The sequence below is a fragment of the Brachycentrus maculatus genome, unplaced genomic scaffold (genome assembly GCF_059751285.1).
Source record: "Brachycentrus maculatus isolate JH-2025_06_01 unplaced genomic scaffold, ASM5975128v1 h1tg000374l, whole genome shotgun sequence".
In the NCBI taxonomy this organism is placed as follows: domain Eukaryota; kingdom Metazoa; phylum Arthropoda; class Insecta; order Trichoptera; family Brachycentridae; genus Brachycentrus; species Brachycentrus maculatus.
In genome coordinates, this window is record NW_028281123.1 from 943,697 (window position 1) to 956,467 (window position 12,771).

The 12,771-nt window shown below is 33.0% G+C and overlaps 1 protein-coding gene across 2 annotated transcripts in view; it reads left to right on the forward strand.

Moving 5' to 3' along the window:
* Positions 1 to 12,771, forward strand: part of LOC148303291 (protein Skeletor, isoforms B/C-like) — a 95,526-nt gene that overhangs the window by 62,273 nt on the left and 20,482 nt on the right. For both annotated transcript variants that reach the window (XM_088270231.1, XM_088270230.1), the window contains exon 4: positions 1,260 to 1,371. In XM_088270231.1, coding sequence (XP_088126357.1) covers positions 1,260 to 1,371 — 112 coding nt within the window. The remainder of the gene's footprint in view (positions 1 to 1,259; positions 1,372 to 12,771) is intronic.

Consider the following 12,771-nt stretch of genomic DNA (forward strand, 5'->3'; position numbering starts at 1 on the left):
AAGTAAAACATAAATTAAAAATGGACAGGTATTACCAAGTGACTGCCGAATCAATTAAGGCTTAGATCTCAAGCTTGTCTCAAGCGTTCAAATCAGAATGCGTTCAGCCGCGCTCGGGGCTGGTCGTGTGCTCACGCTCAATTTAAGTTTTTTTAATGTATGTTAGATTTTTTTTGTTTTTTTATAATATATGTTTGTATATTGGAATGGAATTTTACTGTCCAACAGTTCGTTTTTTTTTCAAATAAAAGCTACTACGCCCATTTAGCTTAACCCGACCCGTTTTATCGTGCTAACCGGAGTGCCGGACGGAAAATTCCTGTACTGCACAAGCGCTCATATAGGGCGTTTGTACACTACACGGAATTACACGGAATTTTACCGTCCGGCACGTCAGTTAGCGTTTTAAAACAATGATTGGCTTGGATTGGCTTGTGCTTTTGTCCATCTTTCTTCGGATCGGAGCTCTTGATTGATGCGTGAACACGTTGCGCGTAAATTCGATCACGCTAAACTGTCGTAGTCGCTTTCATTTTTCAAAATCGGACTGCCGGACGGTGAAATCCCATGTAGTGGACAAGCGCCCATAGTATACCAAAAAAACCACTTCAGGAACAAAACATTTTTTGATATACGGATTTTTATTATTTAAAGTCAGCTCTCAACAATTATTTTTTTAAATGAATATCTTAATATTTTTTAAATAATTTTAAAATTGTAATATCCACTTTGAGAAAGTGTCTCTAAGGGTAGCGTCCAACAAAGCGGAGGAAGGGGATGATTTTCACCCTTCTAACTGCGGATAATAAATGTTATTGCCGACTCTAAGAATAGGGGTGGCCTTCTGCGACTATTAGTATAAATTCATTTTATGAGTTCTTCAATCACCGTGCAAATTTATAATATTACTTTTATACCTTTCTAATCGTTCATTTTTTTATCCAGGGCTAGAATAACAATGAATATATATATATATATATATATATATATATATATATATATATATATATATATATATATATATATATATATATATATATATATATATATATATATATATATATATATATATATATATATATATATATATATATATATATATATATATATATATATATATATATATATATATATATATCTATATATAAATATATATATAATATAATATGTGTATATATATATATATACATATATATATATACACATATTACAAATTTCAGGAAGTTGGATTTGAAAAGTAACTTTCAGTATCATTTCAGGGAGCCGCCGGTTCTGAGCGCGCACAACGGAAGTGACGTCATACTGAAGCTACCGCTTGGGAAGAGGCTCAGAGACATCCGTTGGCTAAGCGTTTGGTGTAGGCGCTTCACGGTTAGTATACTAAATATTATTGTGTACAATATTTTGAGTGTGTCCAAATACTTGTTCACAAAATCTGGATTATCTCCAATTACAGAAGTTGTTTTCATTTATTAAATATATATATATATATATATATATATATATATATATATATATATATATATATATATATATATATATATATATATATATATATATATATATATATATATATATATATATATATATATATATATATATATATATATATATATATATATATATATATATATATATATATCAATCATCAATCAGAACCTAAAATCTGGCGGTGTCAAAAGTCTACACCAAAGTCTGCGTAATCGGAGGGCATGTATGACTATGAGAGTATGTCAAGACTGAAGAGTGTTACGTTCCATCCTCTCTGCCTACCCTTGCGGGGAAACGGCGTGATGGTAGTAGCAGTAGTATCTATAAGCAGAGATAATATAACGCCACACTTATCTGTCTTCCAAAACAATCCTTTACTCTTCCCTTTCATTCAGTTTTTTTAAACGATGTGGAATGTAAAAAAAACAATAAGTAAACAGTTACATAAGTAGGATTGAATAAGTAGTTGGAGAAGACAAGTGAATGTGCGAAGAGATGGCGATAAGAAGAAAGTGGAAACACGAAATTGCTTTTCGCAAATGGAGAAAAACCAATTTTATACTCTTTTCCCTGCAACTCGAGATAAGGAAAGACGCCGTATAAAACTACACAAACGTGATGCAGACTTAGTTTTAGACTATGACAAGAGGAAATCGGAATTAACGAATATCGGATTCACCGCCATTCAAAAACCAATTTGAAAACAACATAGAAAAATCTGTTAATATACATGGATAGATGAAGTTTTAACTTTATCGTTTATATCGCGAAAGCGATGTGATCAATTCTCGAGATCAAGATGAGAGTTTAAATACTGACAAAAAATATATTTACAACATTTTGAGTGTGTCCAAATACTGGTTCACAATATTTATTATTTAAGATTATCTCCAATTACAGGAGTTATTTTCATATTATTTTTTGACATCTCATCAAAGATGATGAAAAATATGAAAGTCTGGGTATGTACGGGGCTGACGACCGTCATAGGCTGGTTTAAGTGATCACTTTACACGCGTATAACATTCACCATTCTTCGCCTCTTCCACATTCTATTCACATTATAACGACTGTTGTTTTTTTCTTCTTTTTTTACTCTAGTCTTTTCAATTTTCGACACTAACCTCGGAACTACAACCCGACACAATTCGAAAAAGATATCAAATTAATAATTTATTTTACTATGGATTTTTTAATAACATAACCTCAACTATCACACGGACTGATTTACTGAAATACAGTTTATAATTACATATTACATCAAAGATGAAGAAGAATATGGAAGTCTAGGGATTTACGGGGCTGACGACCGTCATAGGCTGGTTTAAGTGATCACTTTACACGCGTGTAACATTCACCAATTCTACCCATTATTGACAACTACACTATTCAAAATCTTTTCATCTCACCAATAGATGTCTCTAGTGAAGTTCTAATGGTTCAAGAACAATGTTTCGAAATTGGTTCATATGTAAAGTGTGGTCGACAATAATGGGTGGTAATTAATCTACCGGTTTCAAAGCTAACCGGTAAACATTATAATTAAGTTATAATAAAATATTTATTGTGATTTTAAAACAAAGTAACATTTTAATTATAAAATGGAAAATCTTGTAACTTTGTAGTTAGTGCTTCAAATATAAAATGAAATATAACGTCATTAAAAGCGGATCAAATTCGGACCGCATATCGCTCACTCTTTTCAACAACGTCATAAATCAAAAATCGTCAATTTTCAGTTGTGCATGTTCGGAATATCCAGAAAATGTACTATATCTCAGCAAAAACGGCATATTTTTAACTTACTATTTACCCGCTACAGGGCAGAAAGTGTTGTTTTTGCATTTTAAAGAATAGGTATTGTTTAATTATTTTTTTAAATGTACTAAATATTTTTCAAATGTAGAAAAAAACATTCAGGTTTTACCTAAAAAGATCTGTTGCACAGTAAAAAGTTCAATAAGTGGCTTGATACTAATTTTTAATACATTTTACTATATCTTTAAACTTTGAAAACGATCTCCTGAAATTTTTTTTTTTATATATGATGTTGTTGAAAGGAGTGAGCGATATGGCTCCCGGCCCGCTGGTTTTTTCTATGGTATTAGACCAACGACCCATTCAACGTTGCGGAGTATTTGTATCATTTCATGTACAGCAAAATACCGATACAAAAAGTTTTTAATAGCACGGTTTTCAATGGGATACAGAAATGGAATTCGATTTAATCTGAAAGCATATTTTAACAATTTCGACTGCTAAAAATACTTTTAAAATTTGCATGGCTGATCAATTTATATATGAATGGTAGATCGAATTCAAACCAATTTCTTGAAAAGAAATCGTTACTGTAGGACGGGGCTACTTGAACCGTCTATTAACTACATATCACTCACCTTTCAAGAACGTCATAAATCAAAAATTGACAATTTTCAGTTGTAGATGTTTTCAGAATGCCCAAAAAATGTACTACAATATATCCCAGCAAAAGAGACATATTTTTAACTTAATATTTACCAGCTACAGGGCAGAAAGTGTTGTTTTTTGCATTTTGAAGAAAAGGTATTGTTTCATTATTTTTTTAAATATAATAATTATTTTTCAAATGGAGAAAAAACTTTCAGGTTTTACCTAAAAAGATCTGTTGCACAGTAAAAAGTTCAATAAGTGGCTTGACATTTAATTTAAATACATTGTGTTATATTTTTAAACTTTAAAAACGCTCTCCTGAAAAATCAAGTTTTTTGATTTATGACGTTCTTGAAAGGAGTGAGCGATGTGTTACTTGAGCCCAGTACAAAAAAGAGATTTAAATCTGTAACTAACCGTCAAAATATTTTGAATATGGTTTAGTAGATAGAGTTTTAGTATTAATCAGTCTTGATAAAGAAGCGGTTAGCTTCGAAACCGGTAGACATTATAATTAAATATTTGTAGTGATTTTAAAATAAAATTACATTTTAATTATAAAATGGAAGATCACAAAGTAAGTGCTTTAAATGTAAATTTAAATCTGTATTTGGTCTACAATAAAAAACGTATCGTGAAAATAAGTGTCTCCTGTCAGGGAAACAATGAATCATTTCGATACGTTCATTATTGTAGACCAAATACAGATCCATTTTTTTTGTACTGGGCTCAAGTAACACATCAAAGTTCAAGTAGCCCCGTTCTACGGTACTTCTTTGGATTCAATAACATTTTTTTTCTTTATTTTAAATTATTTTGCATTATGCAACATAATATAAATACAAATACTAAAAAATATATGTAAAAAATAAATGCAAAAAAAGATCCCACAGAGGCATGGCCTATGTGAGGGTATACAATATAATTTAGGTTCATAGTCAAAGGGCACTGGCAAGAATACAATAGATATTATAAGAATTAGAACTAGAATAAAAGGGTTAATATAAAATACAAAATACTTGACTATCAGAAAACAAAAATAAAATAAAAAACTACGAAATGTCCATGTTTCACATGTTCAAACCATTTGAACACACCTTTCTTAATTTTATCAAAAAGGCTTATCTCAGCCTTGCATTCTTTCCTTATTTCATCATTCGAACATCTATCAAACATCGTTTTGCCACGCATTCGTCTGAATGATCGCATTTCCACTGCATTCAGACTGATTTCATCCTTCTTTTGCCAACTCATCGCTTCCATACATAAGGTTTGGAACAAGAACTCCGTTGTGTACTGCCAGTTTAGCTTTCGCTGATAGATTTTTATTTGCTAAAACTGATTCAAAGACGCAGTCCATGAGCATGCTGTCCGCCAGGAATAATTTTTAGTATTGCGTTTGTTGGTGTTACATTCAACAGATGGCGCTGTCATTGCGGTAAAAATAAATATATGGAGGAATGACAATATGAAGAAAAAAACAATGCCATATATAAATATGTTTATATATATATATATATATATATATATATATATATATATATATATATATATATATATATATATATATATATATATATATATACATATATATATATATATATATATATAAATATACATATGTAAGAGATACTGATGAAAACTTTTCATAGGATTTCATTTCATGAAATTCTAGTATTGAAAACAGTCTAGGCAAAAAGAGAGAGAGAGAGAAGAAGATACAAAGTTGCCCCGCCCGCCGATCGATCGCTCCCTCTGCGCATGTGCCGTCCCTCTCGCTCACACTACCAGCCCCACTTGCGAGTGCAGCCGTCCCTGTCTAGCCTACTCGCGTGTGGTATATATATCGCTGTCCCTCTCTGGCCTGTAGCTCGTAGGGCTCTGTGTGTCTCTCTCTTTCTTGTGCTACGCTCGTATGTCTGTCTCGCTCTGCGGTCGCTCTACGTCAAGGAAAGGATATATTTACGTAGAGGAAAACGTTTATAAAGGCTCGTTTACACATTCACTCAAATAATTTATTTTTTTATTTAAAAAAAATAATGAAACTACCCGAACGTATATAGCTACGGCTCAGTGTGGTTAGGTTAGATTTGGTTACAACATTTTGAGTGTGTCCAATACTGTTCACAAATTTGGATAAGAAGTTTTTTTTTTTAATTTTAAAGGTGTCTCAACTTAATATAAAACGTGTATCACTCTTCCCTTTTTTATGAAAGAAGATGGTCTGGAAGAAGTCTGAGTATCCCAAGACCTGGCATTTGGCTGGATTAAGCGATCACTTTATACACGTGTGTAACGGCCACCATTCTTCTGGCCGTTATTGAACATCCACATTGCATTAATTCTTGAAACCTGTATATCGTAGTCGTACAGGAGAAAGTGACTAACAAACAAAATGTAAAATGTTCAGGAGGGCCATTTAAGTCACTTTTGCTTGAGAAAAAAAATATATAAATGCAGTTAGTAATTTTTAACAAGTCAATATATTATACTTCTAAGTTTAAAATCCTTTGGGATTTTTTTCAGGGCAATATTATGCCAGTAAGATATCAAATAGTCAATGATCGCGTTTTTGTAAGAAATGCACTTGGTCACTTTCTCCTGTATGACTACGATATGTGCAATGGCCTTAGATTAAATACCAAATTTCCAAATTATTACCATTCTTCGCCTCTTCCACATTCTATTCACATTATAACGACTGTTGTTTTTTTCTTCTTTTTTTAGTCTAGTCTTTTTAATATTCGTCACAATGTCAAAATTTTAAGGTAATTGTGAATACGCGCATAGATGTTTTGCTTCTGACATTGGTTGTCTTTTCGCTCACTCCTTTCAACAACGTCATATATCAAAAATCGTAAATTTTCAGTTGTGCATGTTTTCGGTATGCCCAGAAAATGTACTATATCCCAGCAAAAACAACATATTTTTTACTTGATATTTACCGCTACAGGGCAGAAAATGTTGTTTTTGCATTTTGAAGAAAAGGTATAGTTTAATTATTTTTTTAAATATGCTAAATATTTTTCAAATAGAGAAAAAACCTTCAAATTTTACTAAAAAATATCTGTTGCACAGTAAAAAGTTCAATAAGTGGCTTGATATTTATTTTTAATTTGTTTGTTTATTTATTTATTTCATTTCATAGATACATAGATACATATTTATTTCATAGATACATTTACTATATGTATTACATTCTTAAACTTTAAAAACAATCTCCTGAAAAATCAAGTTTTTTTATATATGACGTTGTTGAAAGGAGTGAGCGTTTTGTAGAAATTACTTAGGTTTTTTAGCGTGTGTAGATGAGGCTTTGCTTTTAAAAGGTCCAGGTCTAACCTTCCCTTATGGCCGTTATTATCAAAGAAGCTTTTTTAACGTAAAATGTTTCGTAAGTATAAAGAAATCTCTCCAATATTTAGTTACACGTATCAACCCTTCACACCCCATAAAAATAATGATACTAATTATGATATCATGTTTAAAAAATCCCTTTTTTTCTAAAAGTTGATACATTTTTTTTAAATTTTATAACTTAAATGTAACTTTGTATTAAAATCACCATAAATATTTTATTGTAACTTAATTATAATGTCTACCGGTTTCCAAGCTAACCGCTTCTTTATAAATACTGTTAAATCAGTCTTAATAAAGAGGCGGTTAGCTTCCGAAACCAGTAGACATAATTCAATTTCAATTCAAACCCTTATCCGCACCCCAATGGTGCATATGGCACTGCATCATCAAACGCAGTGTTATCTTGATCGTTTACACATGAAGGAAAGGTGATCAGCCCTCCGCTTCAGGTACTAGTCCAGGGTAATATGGAATAAATATTAGAGTGACAAAATCACTTATATTTATTTGAACCCCCTGGGAATCGAACCCGGGACCTCCAAAACGGTAGCCGAGCGTGCTGACCATTACACTACGGAGGCAGACAAACAGGTAGACATTATAATTAAGTTGTAATAAAATGTTTTTTGTGTTTTTAAAACAAAGCTACATTTTAATTATAAAATGTAAAATCACAAAGTTAGTGCTTCAAATATAAATTACATTTATTATATAAGTATTATTAAGAAAGGTGTGTTGAGATGGTTTGGACATGTAGAGCGAATAAGTGAGGAAAGAACGGTAAAACAAATTTATGAGGCGAATGTTAGTGGGAAAAGAAGCAGAGGAAGACATGAAGAGAGAAAAACATGGCACGATCAGGTATGCCAAATACTTGAAAGTGGTCAGGTTAGGAAAGAGTCGTAAAATTCGGCGGGTATGTATGAGGAGATGCATGAACGTGGAAGAGGCGAAGAATGTTTGCAAGGACAGAGTGATGTGGCGCTCTATTTTCTCTGCCTACCCCTGCGGGGAATCGGCGTGATGGTTAGTTAGTTTTTTTTTTTCAAAAGTATTATTATGAATATTTGATGTATAAAAAAAACACTTTTTGTTAATTTTTAATTAGTAATTTTACCAGTAATTTTTCATGTTTTTACAAAATGTTAGTATATAACCTCTCATTCAGATTTTTGTCTACCGGTTTCAAGACTTCCAAATGTGTGTCCAAATACTTCAAGTATTTGGACACACTCAAAATGTTGTAAATAAATTTTCTGATCAAATTATAAGCTTAAGTAATAAAAATGAAAATGACATTTTCTGGCGTTTCTCATGTGTGTGATTATAATCCAGGATTCGGACCTCACATACTAATAAAATAGTTTCTGCTCAATAAAAAGCTTTTTTCATCTCACCAATAGATGTCTCTAGTGAAATTCTAGTGATTCAAGAACAATGTTTCGAAATTGGTTGTCAATAATGGGTAGAATTGGTGAATGTTGTGTAAAGTGATAACTTAAACTAACCTATGACGGTCGTCAGCCCCGTTAATGCCCAGACATCCATATTCTTCTTCATATTTGATGAGATGTCAAAAAAAAATACGTTTTTTATATTTTATTAATTATATGTATTATGGCTCTTTAAGCATAGCCTGTGTTGAGCCGAAATACTTATATACATACTAATATAATATAGGGTTTTTTTAATTACCAGATTTTAAACATTCCAAGATATAGTACAATAAAAAGGTAATACAATAAAATAATACAAGTGTTCATTAATTTGCTAGATCTACACTAAATATTTTGTACTAATCTTTATGTTTCTGTGGTTAACTATAATTGGCTTGTTTAATGTATATCATTTAATTGTTTTGTTTTACACATCGCTCACTCCTTTCAAGAACGTCATAAATCAAAAAACTTGATTTTTCAGGAAAACGTTTTTAAAGTTTAAAAATATAATACAATGTATTTAAAATAAATATTAGGCCACTTATTAAACTTTTTACTGTGTAACAGATCTTTTTAGGTAAAACCTGAAGGTTTTTTTCTCCATTTGAAAAATATTTAGTATCGTTAAAAAAATAATTAAACAATACCTTTTCTTCAAAATGCAAAAACAACACATTCTGCCCTGTAGCGGGTAGATATTATGTTTAAAATATGCCGCTTTTGCTGGGATATAATACATTTTCTTGGCATTCTGAAAACATGCACATCTGACAATTGACGATTTTTGATTTATGACGTTCTTGAATGGAGTGAGCGATATGTTACTGTTGTTAACCTAAATAAAAATAAAAATAAACCTGGGCTCTAATTAGGTCTGTTTCCACCTTGTCCCTACCAACCATCGATATTAATGAACAAATATTTGGACTCACTCAAAATGTTGTGTAGCTTTTGTTTTATAATATTATATTTTGATAGTACGTATACCGTTTTCTCCTCGACAATTCGATATTCTGGAGTTGTGAAAAGTTTCCAATATCGCTCGGTTTCCAGCCCTAGCGGTATGTACAAGTATAGTCGCTTCCCATATCGTCGGGAGTGCATTTAGCCGACTGTTTGCCTTCTAAAGCCTTCAATATCGTCTGCATCTGCATATAGCTACTAGCGTGTTACATTCTGCATATCCTCGATGCACACATCCATGCATACACGTAGGAACATTTATTTATTTATTTAAACTTCATGTACAGAAAATAAATAATCTAGATTTGTGAACAAGTATTTGGACACACTCAAAATGTTGTAAACTTCATACTTCACTCAATTCCATATATTGTATAAATATCTTTTTAATTCTCCAATTATTTTTCACTTCTACCTTATACTGGGTAGCACAAAATGAATCATTATTTTGAGAAATAAAAAGACTTTGTGTTTTGATCTACTTACATTTTTATAAACCAACTAGTTTCGGCAACAACCTGTTGCCCTCTTCAGGGTTTAATTTATGAATTTTTGAGTCATAAATTAAACCCTGAAGAGGGCAACAGATTGTTGGCGAAACTAGTTAGTTAACAGAAATTTGAGTGGGTCAAAACACAAAGTCTTTTTATTTCTCAAAATAATATTTCAATATGATCCACAAAGTTAACGATTTCAATATTCAAAGCAAAATAAATCACCCTATCGAAAGATGCCATAATTTTCGCAAATTAATTCGTTCGTCTATCATATTTGACATTTGTGAACTAGACAGCTGCAGTATACAAACAGATTGATAACGGGCACTGTGTGAATCAACACTGGCGGCAGCCACTTGACGGATATCACCTTTTCCACTTATCAGAAAAAGTTGTGAAGATTTCTATCACTCATTAATTTTATTTAGTAAAAAAGTATTCAAAAACAAAATTGGATGATAATTTTTTCGCCACCCTGAATTTGTTTGTATACTGCAGCTGTTCAATTCACAAATCGCTCACTCCTTTCAAGAACGTCATAAACCAAAAAACTTGATTTTTCGGGAGATCGTTTTTAAAGTTTAAAATATAAAACAATATATTAAAAATAAATATCAAGCAACTTATTGAACTTTTTACTGTGCAACAGCTCTTTTAAGGTAAAACCTGAATGTTTTTTCTCCATTTGAAAAGTATTAAGTAGATTTTTAGAAATAATTAAACAATACCTTTTCTTCAAAATGCAAAAACAACACTTTCTGCCCTGTCTCTTCTCCGTCTTAATCCTCATTGCTGAGGGCTGTGACCCTTGCAGAATCAATGACTCTTCTCCAGTTATCCCTTGACTGCGCTGCACGTAGCGCTCCAACCACTGAGGTGCCTGCTGCTGCCTTAATTTGATCGGTCCATCGTGTGGGGATCTTCCTCTCCCTCTCTTTCCCTCCAGGCTACCGATCACAACTAGTCGTTCCAGGCTATCCTCGTTGCCACGCGCAACTTGTCCAAAGAACTGGAGAATCCGTCGGGTACAGATATTGGCCAGAGTCGGGGTATATAAAGGTTAATAAATATAGGAAGGGGAGGAAGGGTTAAGGAACAATTTTTTTGCAAAAGGAAACATAATAATGGTGACGTATTTTGAAACACTATATTATTATAAAACTCATCAAGTGGTATATTCTAGTGTTTAATTTAAAAAATAAATAATAATTAATCTTTATTAATGATGTGTCACCCTGTATATTACATACAGGGGTTAAATCCAGTATGTCAGTACTAGCAAACAAAAAATCAGACGATATTATAATGTAGGTAGGTACCCATCTCCACAAGGGTGGGCGCGTGTAACGTGCAGTTAACACTAACGACATCTAGCGGCCATTAGAACAATGAAAGTACCCAACGGCCGTCGGGACAATAACGACGCGTTACAATAACGCCTTCCCGCCGCAGGGGTCGCTCCGGAAACGGATGTCATCATTTTCTAACGTAATTAGTCCCCCTCCTCGCCGGGCGGGCGCTAGATGGCGTGTTATGTCATCTGTCAATGAATAATACCCGTTTAACTAACTAACTAACTAACCATCACGCCGCTTCCTCGCAAGGGTAGGCAGAGAGAATACCACTCTGCCCTTGCAAACATTCTTCGCCTCTTCCACGTTCATGCATCTCCTCATGCATACCCGCCGATTGTTACGACTCCTAACCTGACCACTTTCAAGTATTTGGCATACCTGATCGTGCCATGTTTTTCTCGGTTTTCCTCTGCTTCTTTTCCCGCTAACATTCGCCTCATAAATTTGTTTTACCGTTCTTTCCTCACTCATTCGTTCTACATGCCCAAACCATTTCAACACACCTTTCTTAATTTTATCGATAATGCTTATCTCAGCTTTGCATTCCTTCCTTATTTCACTATTCGCACATCTATCATACATCGTTTTGTCGCACATTCTTCTGAGAGATCGCATTTATACCCGTTTATATTTTATGTACACCCGTATTGCATACCCGTTTATATTTTATGATTTTGTTAACATTTTATTTCTAGTTTGTTAAGACCCCTCGAGGTACAAGCATGTATATTTTCTTTGTCGATTACAATGATTTTATGATACTACTTTTCTATGATATACCTGAATTATTTGTTGAAAGAAAATTATGGTATTGCAATTACCTATGGTCAGCCACGTGAATGTGCTCCAAAGAGCAAGAGCAGGGAGACAGTTGCTGACTATATCAAGGTCCGGAAGGTGTCCTATCTGAGGCATGTGCTGAGAGGAGACAAGTAGGAGCTATTGCACCTAATTGAGGGTCGACGAGGTGTGGGCAGAAGGCAGATCTCCTGGCTCCGGAATATACGAGATTGGGCGGGGATCAGGACCATCGAGGCGCTGTTTAGAGCTATCCGAGACTATTTCTCTCTGATGATAGTCGACATCAAGAAGACCTGACATGACACGCACAGAAGAAGAATATACCTAGGATGCGGATGTGTCGTACCTAAATTAATTCCTAATAAGGCGTAAATCGAAACATGTAATGTATATTATGTTAGGAAGAGGTGAAGATGTTTACAAACACAGATTACTGTGGCGTGCCTTTCTGCCTAC